Here is a 22,413-nt window from a genome sequence, read left to right on the forward strand (position 1 = left end):
CTTTGAGCACATGTGAAAGAATTATGGCATTGCGGCAGTGATAAGTAGGATGAAGGGGGCAGGTACAAAAAGGATATGGCATGATTACCATTCTGCCATTGAAAAGATTTAGGAAAAGATGTGACAAATAATAATGGTAACTATGCTTGAAAAAACGGTTGATTAAGACTGTCTCTGCAGGAAGGAACTAAGAATTGGTCATATGGAAACACTCAGCAGGCTAACTCCAGGATTATATATGAACCCAGAGACATGGTACTTTGATAATACACTTTGGTTTCATGGCCTTCAACATTTGAGAAAAGCAGTTATAGAATTCTCCCAAAGTTAAAGGTTACCCTGAATGACTTCTAAAACTTTTGAAAATACAGGACACTCTAGCAGATCCAACTATTTGTTTTTCCCTGGAGATTTCTGCAGCAAAATATAAAGAAACAATCACTGAAATAACCGCATGTGGGTTCCAACAGAATCTCTTCATCAAATCAGCTACAAAATAATTAACCACATGTCTATGGATTCTCTGAAAACCACCTTGTATAGTCCCACTTTTAAACCTTGAAATAATTGTGTACCCTGCATCAAATTTGCTTTCTTTTCACTTTGAAGGACAGCCATGGATGGATAATTGTTAATTGAAAAGGAAACTAACTCAATATAAGTAGAACTAATTATTTTTGTTTTTATCCTCCACTCTGTTTTACGAATGACAAACTTCAGGCATGGAAATGTTATTTGCCCAAAACAATAATTAGTCATTAACTGAACTACAATTATACCACAATGTCATTTCCTAAGCAAATCAACTCTTGGAAGAAGAAAAGAAAGGATGAAAAAGGCAAGGTAGGGTCCTAAGTTATTATGTTACTCTAAATGTTTGATATATCAAAGAAACTTTTTTCTGATTGGAATCCAGTCTTTATCAGACTCACCGATCATGTATCTCTATCATAATACAAACGCTATACTGCAGTTTCCTGTTCACTTACCCATACTTGATCCCCAGAAGCTTTTTGGAGTAATTGGTACAACACATACTTCAGTGGGTAACTGAATGAATCCATCAGTGAAGAGCTAACCTGACAATTGAAAGAAGTACTATGAATTTGGAAAAGAAAGCTTTATCCAGTGACAGAAATGTAACTCTTATTCCTGTTGAATTTATATCCCCCCTGCCCCTAGAACTGGGGACTGAACCTAGGGACACTCTATCACTGAGTAACATTTCCCCAGTCCTTTTTGGTGAGGGAGGTGTTACAGACAAGGGCCTTCCAAGAAACTGAAGCAATGCAAAGACCTCACCCTGCTTTCAAATCCCTGTTTTTGCAAATAAGTCAGATTTCAGACATGTTGCTCAGAATAACATGTCTGAAATGAGTATATTGATGGAATAGGAAAACGGAAAGGGGATACTCTCAAGAGAGCGGGTCCTCTCAGGAAAGGGATTGTGTTATATTGGGGACCTCAGAGAAATTTCCAGAGAGTCCTATCCAGGTTTACCTCTTGACTTCTGACAGCAGGGTGACATCAGTCCCCACTGCCATGGCAACCTTAGGTTTCCTTGGCCCATGCTGACTAGTTCTAATTGGATTCTTAATCATAACATTCTTACATATTTTATGGTGAGGTGAACTATCCTTATCTTCTAGAATCTGGTCTTTGGAAAGGATCACAAAAGTCCCTCCCTTCAAAGTAACTTGGATTCCTCTTATCAATGTTATTTCTGTCCTGCATTTCCTTGCAGATTACAGGTAGTATGCTGAGGAATGTGACATATTCTCTTCACTTAGGCTAGGCAGGGCTGCATGCAAATTGCTTTTTGGCAAAGAAAGCATGTAGGAGTCAGTGCAGTGAGCCCATTCTATAGAATTATTCTCTTAACCTTGTACTCCCACCATTCTATCTGTCCCCTGACAAGTATATGGGGATTTAGCCAGAGGTGTTTTATCCCTAAGCTACAACCCCATCATTTTTTAATTTTTTATTTTGAGACAAGTTCTCATTAGGTTGCTCAGACTGGCCTCAAACTTGTGATTGTAAAGCCTCAGCCTCCCAAATTGTTGGGATTACAGGTGTGCACTACTGCATCTAGTGAATTTATATCCTTTAACAAATATTACTTCATGCTCACTTACCAACAAAGAAAGGCACAAAAAAGATTAAATTCTTTGTATTTACCACTGGAAATGAAACTATCAATGTTGTTTTTACATTTCTTTAATATACTCTCACAGAGATACTGAGAATACCCATTTAAATATAAATATCTTATTTTCATTATATTTTCAAGTCCTATTTTTTAGAGGATTTACCTGAATATTACCTCAATAATGTTCAGATTTATGATGTAATTTATAATTCTATACCATAAATTCAAAAACTCTAGTGGAAAATAAATTGGAAAAATAAGAATTTTGTGAATTTATTTTTGTGGAGATGTACAAATACATTGTTTAAAAATATAATCAATTTTGTGAAATAGAATAGTTGCAACAGTTTAAGGCAATGGTCAATATCTCATTTAAATGACAGTTTCAGCATAAATCATGTACTGCTTATTTGAAAAAGTTAAAAATAAACCAGTTAATAATTCTGATTTATTATCTTTGAAACAGTGATTTTCTTATTTGCTTGGCAACCAGATAGGCCACATCAAAACTCTAAGGAATATATTAATAAGAATTTATAAAATGAAAAAATGGTCTAGATTTTAAATATAAATCTCTATTTAAAATTTAGATTAATTTAATTAATATTTTAAATAAAAATCTAGATTTTAAATATATATTTCTAAATATGATAAGAATTATACCAGGCCATCAGTTTGATTTTGTGAAATACATGTTTCTTTATAATTTTTCTGTTGGGGCTATAAAAGTAGAGATGTCGAGGTTAATTTTTGTCTTTTCATCGGGAAAGCATCCTTTTAAATATTTATGAAGAAACCAGTATAAAATATAAATAGCACATGCAGAAGGGTAGATTGAGATAAATAAATCATATGAACTCAAAGGAATTCAAAAAGAATGTAAATAGGCACATTGAAGGAGTATTTGAACATATCTATATCTGTGAAGAAGTGGCCTGATAAATCAGTGGAGGCATTAATGCTGGATTCTGGCAAATCAATAGAACATGAAGCTTGGTCAAAAAGGAATAGTGGAAGAAATAAGGTATTTACTAAATCCACCTTGACATTTTTGAATAAAAAATCAAGCAAGTGTAAAAGAAAAGATACTATTAATCATGCAGTCCTTAGAGTACTTTTCTTTATAAATTATGAACTTTCCTTGAAAACCTCAACTGGTTGTCTTAAGAAATTACTTGGGGACCTTATTTATTTGTATCATAGTTTTCCTTAATTTTTAAGATTAATAGATGTTTTTGCTATAGTAGATTTAAGTTTATCAAAAAAATTAAGTAGCAAGTATGATTTCCTATATACTTACTTCTCCCATACTGTTGTTCTTATTATTAACATGTAATATGGCCTTAGCATATTTGTTACCCTTAATGAACCAATATTGGTACATAATGATTAACTGAAGTCTATTGTTCATGTTAGTGTTACAGATTTCTCTGGATTTTCCCAAATGTGTGACGGCACACCTCCATCATTACAGGATCATGTAGAATAATTTTCCTGTCCTAACATATCTTTGTGATTTACCTTTTCATCACTTCCTCATTTATTCCTATCCCTGGAAACCACTGATCTTTTACTTCTCTCTAGTTTTACCTTTTTCACAATATCATAGAACTGGGAGTGTACAGTATATGGCCTTATCAGGCTGGCTTTTTTCACTTAGCAATATGCATTCAAGGTATCTCAATAACTTTTCATAGCTTGATAGCTCCTTCCTTTGATCTCTGAATAATATTCTTTTTTCTGGATATCTCAAGCTTGTTTATCCAGTTACCTATGATAGGTTATTTTGACTGATTCCACATTTTTTTGTCGATCACTTTTAAAATTGAGGCATGCATATCAAAAGCATCTGTTGCTCCAGAAATTACCATAGAAAATGGAACTAGTGAGAAGCTGAAACAATCTTCTTTCTTTTCTTTTTCTTCCATTTGTCCCTTCTTTTTTCTCTTTCATGGATCTTGAAGACCAAAAAATCTTCCAGTAAGTAGGCATCTCTAGACCTTAAAATAATGCTTCTTAAAGGATGTTCTAAAGAACATCTAATTAGAATAATTAAAGAACCTGTTAAAATTCAGATCCCTGGGCCCTGCTCTTGATCAACTTAAACAGAATTTCTGGAAATGGAAGCTAGGTTTATATTGTTTTACAGAGCTCCTCATGTAGTATCTAGTCTCAATAAAATTTAAGAAGATGACCACTTTTATACTTATGTAATAGTTTTGATAATGTGTACCATAATATATTTTCTATACTTACAGTCTCATTACTGGGAAGAGTAGGGTTCAATCTAGAGTGTGTAAACAAGACAAACTAGAAAAATCTAATTTTTATGAAAGTACACTGAGTAGTGAGAAAATATTTTATAGATCTATATTGTTTTCCTCCAACATTATTTTGGAAAGAAAAGCGGGAGTGTTGTACTTAACTCATTTACTTGTTCCAGCTTTTTCTCCACCCTGCTAAAGGTTCCCAGTAGAATTATTATACTTCCTTCATTACCTACATTCACATTCTTAAAAGGGACTTATAGAGATGGCTGTATTACAATCAAGAAATCTTTGTAGTTTAATAAAGGTCAAACTTTCAGGCAATTATTGATATTATCATTTCTTGTACTTTCTGTGTTGCTATCCTACCATTTTTCTTTTTCTTTTCTAATAAATTTGTTACATTGGGGTATGGGAGAATTCAACTGAGTTCCTTATGGAATTGCAAACTCAAAACAGATATAATAACTTTGAAAGCCAAAGCTTTCATTTCTAAGTTCCACACTAAAAATATGAAAATTAAAAGGAAAAATATCCTAAATATCTTCGCATCAAATTTGTGTCTCTTTTAAGAAATTGGAAACAATACAAGTGAAGAACTAGTTTTTCCTTTATAAGTAGAGGAGATAAAAACAAAAACACAGGAGATCCAACGTGGCAGTGGGCGCTAAGAGATCAATTCTGTGACTTCTTCAGCTGCATGGGCAAAGGGAGTCTTAAAAAAACTGAATGCTGTTTGCTCAGGATCACTTGGCAATGCTGGGCTGAAGTGGTCCTGAGGCGAGCAGTTTGTGCCCCTCAGAACCCACACTGAGACCTGAGCTGGTGAATTCAGGCTCCCCATATACAGTTTCTGGCTGATTGTCTACGTCTCGCCGCCAAAACAGCATTACATAGTGCCTCAGTGCTACGGACGCTCCCACGGAATAGAGAAACAACTCTTTGGTTCCTCCGTGAACCTTTTGAGGTGATACCAAGCAACCCTTCATAGGCAGCCGGCCCAGGATTGAGAGGGTACCTGAGAGAGTCGGACTGGACCCACCCTTCACGTCGGACACCCAGTGAAGGAAATGAATGGCTGCCCTTCGCATTGGACACCACCATGGCAGAGAACTGACGTCACCAGAATTCAGTGGTGGGGATAGCTTCATTGAAATCGGTGTCTACAGGTGTGTGACCCCCATAGCCCCACCTCTCCACACAGCAGGGAAATCTCAAGGGCCCCTCCCAGCTCTCCCTTGAACGTGATTGTCAGGCCGAGGGAGTCAGGAGTGGCACATATCCCCAGCTACTGCTCCCACCAGCGCTGACAACCAAGGTCTCTTGTGCCAGCTCCCAGGGTGTGGCTACCAGGGGACAGGCTGATGGTTCCCAGCCCCACAATCCACAACCTTAGGGTCTGGGGGAATGGCAAATAGAGAGAGTGTGCCCAGTCGTTCAAGAAAATAGGGATCCCGGGAGCAGGTGACCCAGTGTGTAGCCAGTTTTGTGGTGAACGTCACTGGTGAGCGGGCCCTGGCTGGAAGGAAAGCAGGGAAGTGACTGGAGACCAGGAAAGGCCCTGGGAGCCCAGGTTTGGAGATACACCCAGTGGGGGAGGAGGAGCCACCTCACAGGGACTGGTTCCTGCATATTGAGAGAAGCTTGGCCCAGTGGGCACAGCTCCACCTACTGAAAGCGAAGTTAATAAAACTCTAAGACTGCATTTTTTAAATATTTTTTAAATTTATTTTTATTTTATTTTTTATTTTTATTTTTATTTTATTTTAATTTTTTTGTCTTTTCATTTCTTTTCAATTTCCTTATTCCCATTTTCTTGAATTCTACCTGTTTACTCTCTTTCTCTTTAGCAACTTCTTCCCTCCCCTTCTAATACCTTTCCTCCCAAGCATTACGACACTGTTTCTGTGTAATTTATTAATGTGTATAGATAAATGTTCCGAGGCGTTATATAGTGCAACCAATTCCCTAGCTACCTCCAAATACTAGGGACCATTCTCCTGTTAATGTCCATCGTCAGTAGAGCAATCTTCCAAGGTTGCCAAGGTATACCAACCTCTATACCATCATATCACTCGACCTAAACGTAAGTCCCAAGACCAAACCGCAGATCGCTATATGCCATCAGAATCCATACGCATTTTATGAAACGAATGAATCTCCTTTAAAGTGAAATAATATTCATCATCTCTAGTCATAGTCTCCCATCACAAAGGAGAGACTCCAGAGATACACAAAACTAAAATAAATTTATAGGAGTAAACAGTAACTCAGCAGTCAACACTGGAAGTAACATGAGCAGCATGAAAAAGCAAGGAAGAAAAGAAGTACAAACAATACAGGACAGCCTAAATCTATAGGAGAACCTAGAGCATCAGAAAAATGGTCAAATAAAGAACTCTAGGAATACCTTATACAGATGGAATAGAATATTAGAGGACATGAGACAGCAAATTCAAACAATGAAAGAACACATTGAAAATGAATGACATAAACAGATTCAATAATCAAATAAGCAATTTTACCAGGAGATAGAGATTATAAAAAAAATCAAACAATAATCCTAGAAACAACAGACACTAGTATGGCAGTATGTGAAAAAGTGGATGTGGAACCGATATGAATCTGCAATATGTATACTAGGTAAAAATGGGAGTTCATAATCTTCCTGAATCAAATGTATGAAATATGATATGTCAAGAGCTTTGTAATGTTTTGAACAACTAATAATAATAAAATAAAATAAAATAAAATGCTAATAAAAAAGGAAACTATAAACCAAATTAAAAACTCAAACAAACAAGAGTATCACTAGCAGAGTGGAGCAAGTAGAAGTCAGAACATCAGACGATGAAGAAAAAATATATCATCTTGAAAAGAGTCTAGTCAACTCAGAAAGGCTGGTAAAAAACCACAAGAAAAACATCCAAGAGATATGGGATAACATAAAAAAAAACAAACTTAAGAGTCATCAGGATAGAGGAAGGTATAGAGGTCCAAACCAAGGGAATGAGCAATCTGTTGAATGAAATAATTTTAGAAAACTTTCTAGATATAAATAAGGAAAGGGATGTACAAATTCTACATGCACACAGGACACCGAGCATACAAAATAACAGTAGACCAATGCCAAGACACATTGTTATGAAGATATCCAATATACAGAACAAAGCGAAAATATTAAAAGCTACAAGAGAAAGGAGGCAGATTACATTCAGGGGTAAACCAATAAGGTTAACGGCTGATTTTTCATCACAGATACTGAAAGCGAGAAGATCCTGGAACAACGTATTTCAAACACTGAAAGACAATGGATGCCAACCAAGAATTTTGTATCCAGCAAAATTAAGCTTCAGGTATGACAATGAAATAAAAATCTTTCATGAAAAAAAAAGTTAAAAGAATTTGCAGCCAGAAAACCAGCATTGCAAAGCATCTTGAGCAAAACACTACACGAGGAAGAAATGAAAAACAACAACCAAAAGCATCAGTGGGAAGTACCTCAGTAAAGAGAGAGTGGGGGGGGGGGAGAAGCTAATCATGCAGAAAGAAACCAAATTTTAAAAAAAAGATAAATAATCAAACATGACTGGAAGTACAAACCATATATCAATAGTAACCCTAAAGGATAATGGCTTAAACTCACCAATAAAGTGACATAGGCTGGTAAGCTGGATTAAAAAACAGATCCAACAATATGCTGCCTTCAGGAGACACATCTGATTGGAAAAGACATACAGGCTGAAGGTGAAATGTTGGGGAAAATCATATCACGCACATGATCCTCGGAAGCAAGCAGGGGTGGCCATACTCATATTGAATAAAATCCACTTCAAGACTAAGTTAATCAAAAGGGATAAGGAAGGACTTTATATACTGTTAAAAGTAACAATTCACCAACAAGACATAACAATTATCAATATTTAGGTGCTGCAACATTCATAAAACAAACTCTCCTCAAGTTCAAGAATCAAATAGACCACAACACAATAATTATGGGTGACTTCAACACACCTCTCTCACCATTGGACAGATTCTCCAAACAAAAGTTGAATAAAGAAACTATAGAACTCAATAACACAATCAATAACCTAGACTTAACCGACATATATAGAATATATCAACCATCATCAAGTGGATATATTTTTTTTCTCAGCAGCACATGGATCCTTCTCAAAAATAGACCATATATCATGCCATAGGGCAACCCTTAGTAAATATAACGGTGTGGATATAATACCATGCATCTTATCTGATCATAATGGAATGAAAGTGGAAATCAATGATAAAAGAAGGAAGAAAAAATCCTACATTACTTGTAAAATGAACAATATGTTACTGAATAATCAATGGGTTACAGAAGACATAAAGGAGGAAATCAAAAAATTCTTAGAGATAAATGAAAATACAGACACAACATATCGGAATCTATGGGACACAACGAAGGCAGTTTTAAGAGGGAAATTTATTGCCTGGAGTTCATTCCTCAAAAAAAGAAAAAAACCAACAGATAAATGAGCTCATACTTCATCTCAAAACCCTAGAAAAGGAAGAGCAAAACAACAGCTAATGTTGCAGAAGGCAAGAAATAATTAAAATCAGAATGGAAATCAACAAAACTGAAACAAAAGAAACTATTGAAAAAATTGACAAAACTAAAAGTTGGTTCTTCAAAAAAATAAATAATATGGACAGACCCTTAGCCATGCTAACGAAGAGGAGAGAGAACTCAAATTACTAACATACGGGATGAAAAAGACAATATCACAACAGATGGTACAGAAATACTAAGATAATTAGAAATTATTTTGAATCTCTATATTCCAATAAAATAGAAGATAGTGAAGACATCCATAAATTTCTTAAGTCATATGATTTGCCCAGATTGAGTCAGGAGGATACACACAATTTAAACAGACCAATATTCATGGAGGAAATAGAAGAAGCCATCAAAAAATGCCAACCAAGAAAAGCCCATGACTGGATGGGTATACAGCAGAGTTTTACAAAACCTTTAAAGAAGAATTAATATCAATACTTCTCAAGTTATTTCAGGAAATAGAAAAAGAGGTAGCTCTTCCAAATTCATTCTATGAGGCCAACATCACCCTGATTCTGAAACCAGACAAAGACACTTCAAAGAAAGAAAACTACAGACCAATATCTCTAATGAACCTAGATGCAAAAATTCTCAATAAAATTCTGGCAAATTGGATACAAAAACATATCAAAAAAATTGTGCACCATGATCAAGTAGGATTCATCCCTGGGATGCAAGGCTAGTTCAATATATGGAAATCAATAAATGTTATTCACCACATCAATAGACTTAAAGATAAGAACCATATGATCATCTCCATAGACACAGAAAAAGCATTTGACAAAGTACAGTATACCTTTATATTCAAAACACTAGAAAAACTAGGGATAACAGGAACTTACCTCAACATTGTAGAAGCTATCTATGCTAAGCCTCAGGCGAGCATCATTCTGAATGGAGAAAAATTGAAGGCATTCCCTCTAAAATATGGAACAAATCAGGGATGCCCTCTCTCACCACTTCTATTCAATATAGTTCTCGAAATACTGGCCAGAGCAATTAGAAAGATGAAAGAAATTAAAGGCATAAAGATAGGAAAAGAAGAACTTAAATTATCACTATTTGAAGATGACATGATCCTATACCAAGCAGACCCAAAAGGGTCTACAAAGAAACTACTAGAGCTAATGAATGAATTCAGCAAAGTGGCAGGATATAAAATCAACACGCATAAATCAAAGGCATTCCTGTGCATCAGCGACAAATCTTCGGAAATGGAAATGAGGACAACCACCCCATTCAAAATATCCTCAAAAAAAAAAAAAACTTGGGAATCAACCTAACAAAAGAGGTGAAAGATTTATACAATGAAAACTACAGAATCCTAAAGAAAGTAATAGAAGATCTTAGAAGATGGAAAAATATACCCTGTTCATGGATAGGCAGAACTAACATCATCAAGATGGTGATATTACCAAAAGTTCTCCATAGGTTTAATGCAATGCCAATCAAAATGCCAAAGCCATTTCTTGTAGAAATAGATAAAGCAATCATGAAATTCATATGGAAAAATAAAAGACCCAGAATAGCTAAAGCAATTCTAAGCAGGAAGAGTGAAACAGGCGGTATAGTGATACCAGACTTCAAACTATACTACAGAGTAATAGTAACAAAAACAGCATGGTACTGGTACCAAAACAGGCAGGTGGACCAATGGTACAGAATAGAGGACACAGAAACCAATCCACAAAATTACAACTATCTTATACCTGACAATGGAGCTAATAGCATGCAATGGAGGAAGGATAGCATCTTCAATAAATGGTGCTGGGAAAACTGGAAATCCATATGCAACAAAATGAATCTGAATCGCTTTCTCTCGCCATGTACAAAAGTTAACTCAAAAATGGATCAATGAGCTTGATATCAAAACAGAGACTCAGTGTCTGATAGAAGAAAAAGTTGGCTCCAATCTACATACTGTGGGGTTGGGCTCCAAATTCCTTAATAGGACACCCATAGCACAAGAGTTAAAAACAAGAATCAACAAATTTGACTTACTCAAACTAAAAAGTTTTTTCTCAGCAAGAGAAACAATAAGAGAGGTAAATAGGGAGCCTACATCCTGGGAACAAATTTTTACTCCTCACACTTCAGATAGAGCCCTAATATCTAGAATATACAAAGAACTCAAAAAATTAAACAATAAGAAAACAAATAACCCAATCAACAAATGGGCCAAGGACCTGAGCAGACACTTCTCAGAGGAGGACATACAATCAATCAACAATTACACGAAAAAATGCTTACCATCTCTAGCAGTCAGAGAAATGCAAATCAAAACCACCCTAAGATACCATCTCACTCCAGTAAGAATGGCAGCCATTATGAAGTCAAACAATAACAAGTGCTGGCCAGGATGTGGGGAAAAGGGTAGACTTGTACATTGCTGGTGGGACTGCAAATTGGTGAAGGAAAGCAGAATGGAGATTCCTCGGAAAGCTGGGAATGGAACCACCATTTGACCTAGCTATTCCCCTTCTCAAACTATTCCCGAAAGACCTTAAAAGAGCGTATTATAGGGATACAGCTACGTTGATGTTCAAAGAAGCACAATTCACAATAGCTAGACTGTGAAACCAACCTAGATGTCCTTCAATAGATGAATGGATTAAAAAATGTGGCATTTATGCACAATAGATTATTACTCAGCACTAAAAAATGACAAAATCATGGCATTTGCAGGGAAATGGATGGCACTAGAGCAGATTATGCTAAGTGAAGCTAACCAATCCCTAAAAAACAAATGCCAAATGTCTTCTTTGATATAAGGAGGGCAACTAAGAACAGAGCAGGGAGAAAGAGCATGAGAAGAAGATTACCATTAAACAGGGATGAGAGGTGGGAGGGAAAGGGAGAGAGAAAGGAAATTGTATGTAAATGGAAGGAGACCCTTATTGTTATACAAAATTACTTATAAGAGGAAGTGAGAGGAAAGGAAAAAAACAAGAGAGAGAAATGAATTATAGTAGATGGGGTAGAGAGAGAAGATGGGAGGGGAGGGGAGGGGAGGGGGGATAGAGGATAGGAAGGGCAGCAGAATACAACAGACATTAGTATGGCAGTATGTAAAAACATGAATGTATAACCTATGTGATTCTGCAATCTGTATACGGGGTAAAAATGGGAGTTCATAATCCATTTGAATCAAATGTAAGAAATATGATATGTCAAGAGCTTTTTAATGTTTTGAACAACTACTAATAAAAAAAAAACATGCACACACTTATACATACACATAGATGGAACATCTGAGATGGTAGAGAGAGGAAAAAGGAACTGAAATAGATTTAAATTTTCTCAAGAAGGCCTAGAGTTGTGCTCCTACATGTCCCTCTGAATTTAAGGTATAGAAGCCATGGACTGTTTTAGAGATATCTGAGAGGCAAGAGACCTAGAATACTGTTTCCCAAGAATTAGTCCTGGGAGATTGCAAGCCTCTTAAAGAATGCCATGCAGTGCCAATGTCTATAGCAGCACAATTTACAATAGCCCAACTATGAAACCAGCCCAGGTGTCCATCAACAGATGAATGGATAAATCAAAATGTGGTTTGTTTACACAATGGAGTTTTATTCAGCCATAAAAAAATAGATTATGTCATTTACAGGATAATGGATGGAACTAGGGACCATTATGTTAAGTGAAATAAACCAAACTCAGAGAGGGTTGTATGTTTTCTCCCCTAAGTGAAAGCTAGAGAGGAAAAAGGAAAAGAAAGGTTTGTGTGTGTGTATGTGTGTGTGTGTGTGTGTGTGTGTGTGTGTGTGTGTGTGTTTGTGTTGAAGGATGGATTTCATGAAAATCAAAGGTAGATCAGTAGAAGAAAGGGACCAGGGGATGGGAGGTGGGGAAGTGTTGGGGAGTGATATTGGCCAAATTATATTGTTATTTTGTGTGTATGTACAAATACATAAAAACAAATTAACCATTAAATACAACTATGATGCATGAATACAAAATGTGAAAAGAGAAACAAAAAAGCAACACTGTGAAATACAGTCTTTAAGATTGAAAAGCATTAGCCAAGCCTGGTGGCATAAATTTGTAATCCCAGCTAAGTGTGTAATCCCAGAGATTTGTGAGGCTCAGGCAGGAGGATCCCAAATTTAAGACCATCCTCAACAATTTATAGGGGCCCTAAGCAACTTAGTGAGACCCTATCTCAAATTAAAAAAAAAAAAAAAAAGGACTGGGGAAGTAGCTCAGTGGTTTAGAGCTGGTAGGTCCAATTCCCTCTACAAACCATTAATTAATTAACTAATTAAAAGATTTAAATACATTAAGGAAGTCCAGTTCCTGGGCTAATGGACCTGTGGACAGTGTATCTGGGGAAAGCAAAGACTTTCAAAATTAGGGAATGGGGATCACACCATGCTGAGGGACAGTTTCGGGCACTGACTGTTACCATCTAGGGGTGCTGGGTTTGTTGCCTTTGTTTCAGCAAAGACTTGAAGAACAGGACACAGAGAGGGCAAACAAAAAGTAGGTTTATTGCAAAAGCAACAGATAGCTAGACTTCTCTAAAGAGAAGGTTCCTCAGAGCTGGGAATGTGGTGGGGGAGTTTTGGTTTGTTCTTTTTGTGGTCTCTGGAATTTCCTCCTTTCCTTATCTCCTCTCCTGTCCACATTCTCTTCACTTATTGATTGGTGGCCCCTCTGTCCACACATCTGTTTTAGTTTTTTATTGAATCCCTGCTTAGGAGCATGAATATGGAAGTGTCTGTCTGACTAGGTTCCCTGCTTGTGTCCATTACCACTTTTGTCAACTAGGAAGTTGACCTAATCAGAAAACGTAATCGTGTTCCTTTGTTCTTGCCCTGCCCCCCACTTCTTCACTTGTCATCTTGTCCTGACTATTTAAACCCTTCTATATTTCCCTCACGACCATTCTGGCATTCAAACAAGGAGAATGTATACAAAGAATATATAAACCAAGAAACAAGAGGTTCCTGCATCATGGTAGCTATCAACAGTCACAACAGCAGGTACTGATAAGGAAAGAGAAGGAGGTTATAACCAGGCAAGGACAGATATGCCTGTGAGCCAAATTCTACTTCAACTTTTTCTTGACAATATGGAAACCTATTCCTTAGGAACTTAGATTATCTTTGCATAGAAAATGGTGTGGGCAGTCCTGAATTTGTCTAAGTATTTGCTTCAAAAGTTGTTGGAATGTTGAATAAAATAGTAAATATAAAATCTATATGTGTTAAATTAAAAGTATATTCTTTACAGGTGAACTTCAAGATTCAGGTTTATACCTTCTAGGTATAATAAGATTATTTAGAAAAACTATGCAGTTTAAAAATCTGATAAAATTTTTCCTATGGTTTTCATTTATTCTGCTTCATACCCCAGGTTCATTTATATCAACAGAAAAATATGCATACAAAAAAGTTATACCCCCTGAAATAAAGATAGATGAATGAAGGAGGAATATAAGAGACCTATCAATAATACTATCCAGCCCTGATGTTCAAGTCAAGTAGTCCCAGAAATGATTTCAGATTCTACCACATATTAGCAACTTTGAATTGTCTCATTCATAAAATGTGAATATCTACCTTATAGGAGTATATGAGGTAACAATGACAAAATGGATGTAAGGCTTTTAGATTATTATCTGGCAGGCAGCCAACATCCAAGCTCTTTATCCTAATTCTTATTGTTCTTATTATTTTGTGAAACACTGTTTATAAATCTCTGTATCTTAGATTCTTATCTTTAATAGTTATGATCAGAATAATCAATTAGTATAAATGAGTCATGATTTATTTTGAAAATTCCTACAAATATTATTTCATAGCACTTATGTAGGCAAAAATTTACATTTATTTCTATTAATACAAGCCATAGAGTATCAATCCATTAATTATTTATGTAAACAAATTCTATCACCAAACACTTTTCCAACAGCCATTATCTTGGCTGAGGAGAAAAAGGATCCTGAAAGAAGATCTAGATCATTTCAATAGCATTTTAGTGAAGCTCATATGTATTTGAACCACTTTTTAGATTTACTTATTAGATGGTCAGTCAAGGTATTTATGGGTAGGTCAGTTAATAAATGCAAATAATCCTATTGAAACATTTGCTGTTTATAGTTTGTATAGCTCTTTTAAACAGACTGATTACTTCCCTTTATAATTCCACCCCTGAAGGCACACAGAGTTTTGTTCTTTGTCATCATTGCATGACATTCCATTTGGCAGCTTGCTTATTTTTAGCCAGACTATCAAAGTATTTTTCAACTGGACTGTCACTGCACTTGAACTTGGAATCCTGTGACCTGAAGAACTGCATTGGAGAAAAAGAAAAACTTCTGACAAATGGGGAATTATAAATCTAGACCAACCCAAACGTGTACTGGTAATTTTTCTCAGTTTCTTAAATGTAATGGTTCAATTATAGTTACAAATAACTAAATAACTCATTGGATTATGTGTTAATTTGTATACAGAAGATATTACAATGCATTATGTAAAAGTGTCGGGAAGAGTATCTGAACTTAACTATTTTTTCTCTGAAAGGTATTTACAGAAAACAAAAAATTTCTTATAAAATATTATTTTAATTCCTTGGTATAATGTTATATAAAAAAATTAGAATACTGTTGAATATAGAGATTTTAGAATTATATCTTTAAGTATCTAGTACTTAAAACCTAAAAACTCTAACAGCTAGAGATTGCTATAATTAAAATGCAATAAAATCAAATGAAATAAGTCAAATATATTCTTCTATGTAAATATATAATCCAATATCAAATGGATTCTTAATTACTACAATTCAATATGATTGCATTTTAAATATAAACATCTGCATTTTAAACTCACAATCAGTAATTTAAATTAAGTATTGTAGAATCCAGAATAAAAAACAGGGTTTTGATTACTTGTGTGTTATGATCTGTGTCTACATTTTGCAAAACACAACCATCAATCAATCTCATTTGTTTTTCTTTGCTAGACGAATGGAAGAAGAAAGTCAGTGAATCTTATGTTATTATAATAGGAAGATTAGAAGATGACCTGCAGATCAAGGAAAAAGAATTTACAGAACTAAGGAATATATTTGGGTAATGTTCTCAGAGACAAAACTTCTTTGTAGAAGGGTCAAGGGTCTTCATTAATGATCTTGTTTTTAGATATATCCTTTTACTGTGTGTGAATCTGAGGGGGGAATAGGAAGGGAAGGAGAAAGACAGAAAGATAAAAAGAGAATACATATCCATAAAACCTTAGATATAGCCAGTCATGTTCTGCCTTAGAGTGTCAGGTTATCTCTTTTTGTATGCCTCTCAATGTGCAACTATCTCACCTCCTTAGTAGAACTTGCATTCTCTCCTTACTAAAGTTTTAAAAACAGTGGAACATAAGGGCTAGCCTTTGAACCCAAACTGTTATGGTCTAAACAATCTTATCTTTTCCTATGGTGGCAATATGTTAGCCACATTGCCCTTCTTTGAACTACTGAGGTAAGTTCAATTCTCCTAAACTCTCTTGTCTCTGGACATTGAAAGGCTGTCCCTTAATGAAAATGAGTATAATTCTGTACCCAAACAATCATATAACAACATAAAATATTGACCTCAAGCTTTTAGTGGGGTTTGTTTTATAATAACACGAGAAAAGATAATCTGGGATAGTATCACAACCATGGGAGGACAGAGAATGTTCAGAAAGGAAGGGAAACTAGATGCACTTTGGTATAGTTATATACTGAGGAAAACATAAACATAGAACAATTAAATATGCCCATTTCCAGGTGTATTACTCATATAATGCACTCATGGCAAAGAACTCTATTTTATTTAGAAAACAAGTATAAAGCAATGACGAAGTGATTTCAGATTTTTCAAAAGAAATTCAGACATAATAAGTATATTATAAACATCACGTAACTAGTAAATAAAATCATCCATGAATCCTATAGTTTATATGAAATTTGTCAATAAAATTAATAAGGTCTTCACAGATATTCAATTTATTGTTTGAGAAACAGTTGATTCTCTCTAGTCCCAAATGATGCACTCAACATGGACATTTGTGATGAGATACCAGTGGAATGCAACTTTTTCAAGTAGAATCACATGATTCTGTGGTATAGGAGAACATTTGGCATTCTTGTAGAGATATGATTGACACTTTGGTACAGAAGATTTGTACATACATATTTATTTTGTTGAAAAAGGAATACGCGTGTAGAACTTAATCATAACACCTCTACCTCTTATTGACAAAATTAAATATACTGAATGAAATGAGACGCTGAAGAGATTTTTCTCAACTTTGTGAAGTCAAACCCTCATCTATTTATTTATTTGTAATTTAGGAAATATTGGGCACATATGTTAAGTTTAGCTAATACTAAATATAATCTTTTGATAATTAGTTTGAACTTAATACCTTTGAAATATAGAGTTTTCTTGTTGTTGTTGTTGTTTTTTTTTTTTTGGTACCTCATTAGCTCCCAGCTGTCTTAACAATTCCTCTGATAGCTGACATTTCTTATAGACCCAATAAATGAAATGATTTTTGCTGGTTAGTTCTAAGGGTGAGAAGTAGAAATCAGTGTTAGAAAATTTACAGTCCAGAATTTGTTCACTATCAGCTATGTTCAAGGCATTATTCTAGAAATATCAAATATAAGGCATTATTTAATCTTCACTATAAGCCTATATGGTAGATAATATTGATTTTGGTGTATAATAAACTAAAGACAAGACATGTGACTTGTCAAGATAACAAGGTTAGTAAATGCTGAAATGTGACTTAAAAGATCTGCCTGACTCCATGGACAACCCTTCATACTATACACTACTTCTTGCTTCAGGAATTTACTAATAGATTCTGTAGAGATTGGTGTGTGTGTGTGTGTGTGTGTGTGTGTGTGTGTGTGTGTTTGTGTATCTATATACACACACACATATATCAGTCATATGTATATATACACATACATATATACAGTCATATATATATAGTCTCATATATAGTCATATATAGTCATATATTATCAGTCATATGTATATATATGTATATATACACATATATACATATACAGTTTATATATATATATATATATATATATATATATATATCTCATCGGCTATAACTGTCTTCCATGAGAGCTATTTATATATAGAATATATAAATGCTAAAATGGGTTTTGATTTATTTGTTGATTTTAAAAAGCATCAGAGATAAAGAGCATAGTTAAGTAAAGGTGTCTAGCAAGAATGTGTGAGTGCCATAGGAATTCTAGAAGAGGTAAGTAAAAATAATTTCTTGACCAAATGATTTGAGTAGGAAAGCTCTGCCACTCAGGGTACTGGTTTGGGTCATAAAGAAATGGTTTTAAATCTGGGTTCTTATATAAAAGCTGTATACCCTTCAATATGTTTCTTAATCTCCTGGATCCTCATTTGAATCTGTAAAATGAGATTAATGATAGCTACCTAACAGGATATTTGTGAAAGGGAGAGAAATGAATGCTAAAAATAAGTCAAACACAACAGTTATTGAAAAATTGGAGGTTTCTATAATTAGCTAAATAAGGATAGAATAAGGACAGAGAACTTCATTATGAAATGGTAATAACATAGCTCATTAAGAAAAAATGAAAAAGTTAAGATAAAATATTTTCATATGAAGAGAATATATTCAGAACTAAAAATTGTAAAAAATTGAAGCAATTCAGGATGATACCAAAATCTGGAATAAAGTTCTTGAAGATTGTCATTGATTTTTGAAGAAGTTCAAGACCTGAGTATTGACAAGCTCATCAAAATGGATGTCAAATTTCTTGAGAATAAGGGTAGGGCAATTTGTAGAGGAAGATTACTAGTTTGGTGCTAAAGACATGAAGGAAGCTACATAAATGTCCCATTAGCCAGAAGTGTTGATAATAATGCTGGGAACAGAATTACCCACATTCTAGAGTCAGGCTTCTCATGGGCGAGGACGTTCTAAGTTAAAGTAGTCTGTTGTATTTGCTACAATTATAGATTTTGTGACTCAATCTTAGAGATTTTGTGACTGAATCAGATTCTGTGGGGATGATATCTAAGAATCTGATTTATTATTTATTTATTAACATGTTCTTTGGGTAATATTTATACATTGTAAAAAGAATACTTATGCTAACCTTCAAAAACAATAGAAAGATATCAGTTGTGAGAAAAAAATCTTTGCCTGGGGTGATATTGGTAAAAGGGATGAAGGACATCAGACTAGAAAATAAATTACCTGATATAGTCTGCAGAAAGCCAGGAGTGTTACACAGACACACATACACACACACACATGCAAATATAGTACTATATTTTTACCTGACTCCATCCTGGAAGGTAGCACCACCTGAAAAGATACTCAATTGTTTTTATAGGTCAGTATTCTGAGAATGTTCTTTCTCTGGAATAAAATGATGGATGACAAAGAAAGCAAATTGTGCCAAGAATATAAAGTCTTACTCATCAGCTCATCCACCGAATTTTATGAGTAGTTAGGAAAATTATATATACTATTTATGAAATCACATTGAATATCTAGGGGCTAAATAAATATCAGAATCTCTATTTCTCATCCTTAATCATAGTGAAAACAATGCAAAGAGTACTTCCATAACAAACAGCTACTTGACATCAGCCTTTCCCTAAAAATGTAAGTAGCAAGAAAATTGTACATGGTATTCAAAGAGATGCATACCAGAGTCACTGGTAGAGGCTCTCTTATATAAACCCAGGTCTATTTGTTTTTATATGTTGATTTGCTCACAAATTTATGGCATTCTTGGTAGATGCTAATTCTGTTCATTAAACAAGACTTTACATAATGCACCATTGCTCTATCAGCTCAAATATGCAATCTCCCTGTCATAGATTTTACCCACAATATAATAAAAAAGCAGTATAGCACTAAACTTAATTTAGACAAAAAATTCTACATCATTATCTTCCTTATGTCATTTTATAGCAGCTTTGGAATGAGAGCTTGATGTGGGAAACAAAGGGAATGGAAATGGAATGTTCTTTCATCTTCTGCCATATGTGGCATTCACTCCTAACTTTAGACATTTGTTGAAGTAATGAATGGTTAACAAAGAGATAAAGAAGAGGAACAGAAAAGTAAAAAAGACAGAAGTGATATGTTGTAGTACAATTATCATTTCCTGTTCTGTGCTGCCTCTGATCTTTATGTTTAACAGTAAAACACCACTTCTTACATGATGTTGTCTTTGTCTCCTTCTAGGTCTGTCCCTTCAGCCCCTCATATTATGTGTTTATTAAAAGTACTTCTTTGTCTTCTACCATATTTATATTTGCATTTATTTATGATAACTATGTATATAGCACTCAAAGGAAAACAAACTAATAACTTAGTGCTTACCATATACCAGGCATACTGCCAAGTACTTTTATATGCATTAGCATAAGCTCATATAATCCTCACTGTGTATGTGTAAAGTGCACACTATCTAACACATGGCAAAACTCAACAGTTTTATCTTACTTTCACTTTCCCTCTTTTTGCCTTCATTCTCAATCCCACGGCATACTACCTCCTTCATCTCTTCTCCATCTTGTAAAGAACAAAACAATAAAAAGTGAAAATAATTCATATTGAGGCTTTAGTAAAAATTATTACAGTAGTTAATAATTATTAAAGTGTCATAATGTCTAACCTAGTTAAAAACTAATCATTATGGTTTATTTAATCTTCTGAAATAGGTATTGAAATTTCCATTTTATACCTGAAGATAATGAAGCTAATCAAATTAAACTGACTTGAACTAGGTTGCACAATTGTATAGTTGAACTGGAGTTTCATTCATCTTTGATTTCAAAAAGTATTATCTTTATAATCTTGGTTCTCAACCTATGAGAGGGAAATAGAAATAGATCAGAATTATGTTTCAAAATTTTTTAATTTCCTCATGGTATCCTACAATTTTTTTTATGTGCTATCCATTAGAACTTTCCTTAGGGAAGCTAGAAGATTATACTTTTTAAAAATTCCCTCCGTCCTTCATTCAGGCAATACCTGTTAACTTCCCACAAATCTTGAAACCATTCATATGGTTCTTCATATGCTACTTTTAAAAGGCTCTCAATTAAATTACATTGTTCTGGTAAATTAAGTCGTAAAAAACTTTAAATCTGTTTGCCAATTTCTTTATCAAGTCTACTTTTTATCTACTTAATATTTAACATGAAATTTAGAGCAATATGAGAAGATTTCAGAGGAGTTGTAGTTTTTCAATACCATGATTCTTATTAACACAGTCTAAAAACAATGTATTTTTTTCTCATTTTTAATATGTTTGGCACTGAATAGATATGCTTTGGTGAATAATGATAATATCATACTTTGAAATTAATTACGTTTATTAAGTGTACAAAAATGGTCAAAAAATGTTCTGTTTCATGAAAGAAGCCACACAATAATCTGAAGACATGGGGGGATAAAAAAGAACATCATGAAGGATGCTTTCTGATAAGTACCTTCCTGTTCATTTTCTCCCTGAAAATGTTCTCTGGGCCCAGCTGCATTCCACCATATTCATCCTTCAAATGATAAATCTTCTAAAAACCTCTTGCTGAATTATAGCCAACTATGTAATTTATTTATTACAAAATGAATAGCCTCAAAAATGTTTCAGGCTGACCTTATTTAAGAGTAGAAATTTTATATCAAGATGCTTAGTAGGATATTAGGGAGTTAGTGTCATGTTATAATTAAAATAGAATGGAAATATTATTTGGCATGTTTGAGTAGTGTATTATGACAAGTAGCAATGAAATAGAACAAGACAAAAAGCACCATCAAAACCAAAAAGACTTGGAATGAAATCCATATTAACCAAAGCCAGCTCCTCTGATTTTTGTTTATTTGTTTGTAGAAGTAAAACTTAAAATCTCTCTCCTTTCTCTGTCTCACTTTCTTCTTTCTTATCTTTAGTTTTGAGTCTTATTGGCTTTTATTTCCCTTCTTTTGTCTTTTTTCTCTTCCTCCTTTGCTTCCCGTACTACCTCTTACATTTCTTCCCTTTCTACCTTCTCAAAACCAAAACAATAAAAAAGAAAAACAATCCATACCAATGTTTTAGTATAAATTATTCTAGCAGTTAATATTTATGAAAGTATTATAATATATAACTTATTTAAACTTCATATAAACCTTATGCAATAATTAGTTGCTAACCAAATTTTATATTTTTCTACTCTGTCACTGTATCTCAATAATTATGAATTAGTGAATAAATGAATGAAATTCATATTGTATGTTTGTATATTTGATCTGGGTGATATTGAATAAATATGTTTCTGGATGTTTCTTGAGGGTATATATTAGGAAAAGATCTGGTTAAATTTTGTTTATATTGTTTTATGGGAA

At 34.2% G+C, this 22,413-nt stretch overlaps 1 protein-coding gene across 1 annotated transcript in view; it reads left to right on the forward strand.

The window, feature by feature from the left end:
- The first annotated feature begins 15,047 nt into the window (after window positions 1-15,047).
- Tnni3k (TNNI3 interacting kinase) overlaps window positions 15,048-22,413 on the forward strand; it is a 285,107-nt gene continuing 277,741 nt past the window's right edge. Inside the window, exons 1-2 of the mRNA XM_078027764.1 lie at window positions 15,048-15,060; window positions 15,989-16,097. Coding sequence (XP_077883890.1) covers window positions 15,048-15,060; window positions 15,989-16,097 — 122 coding nt within the window. The remainder of the gene's footprint in view (window positions 15,061-15,988; window positions 16,098-22,413) is intronic.

Source organism: Ictidomys tridecemlineatus, chromosome 11, assembly GCF_052094955.1.
Source record: "Ictidomys tridecemlineatus isolate mIctTri1 chromosome 11, mIctTri1.hap1, whole genome shotgun sequence".
In the NCBI taxonomy this organism is placed as follows: domain Eukaryota; kingdom Metazoa; phylum Chordata; class Mammalia; order Rodentia; family Sciuridae; genus Ictidomys; species Ictidomys tridecemlineatus.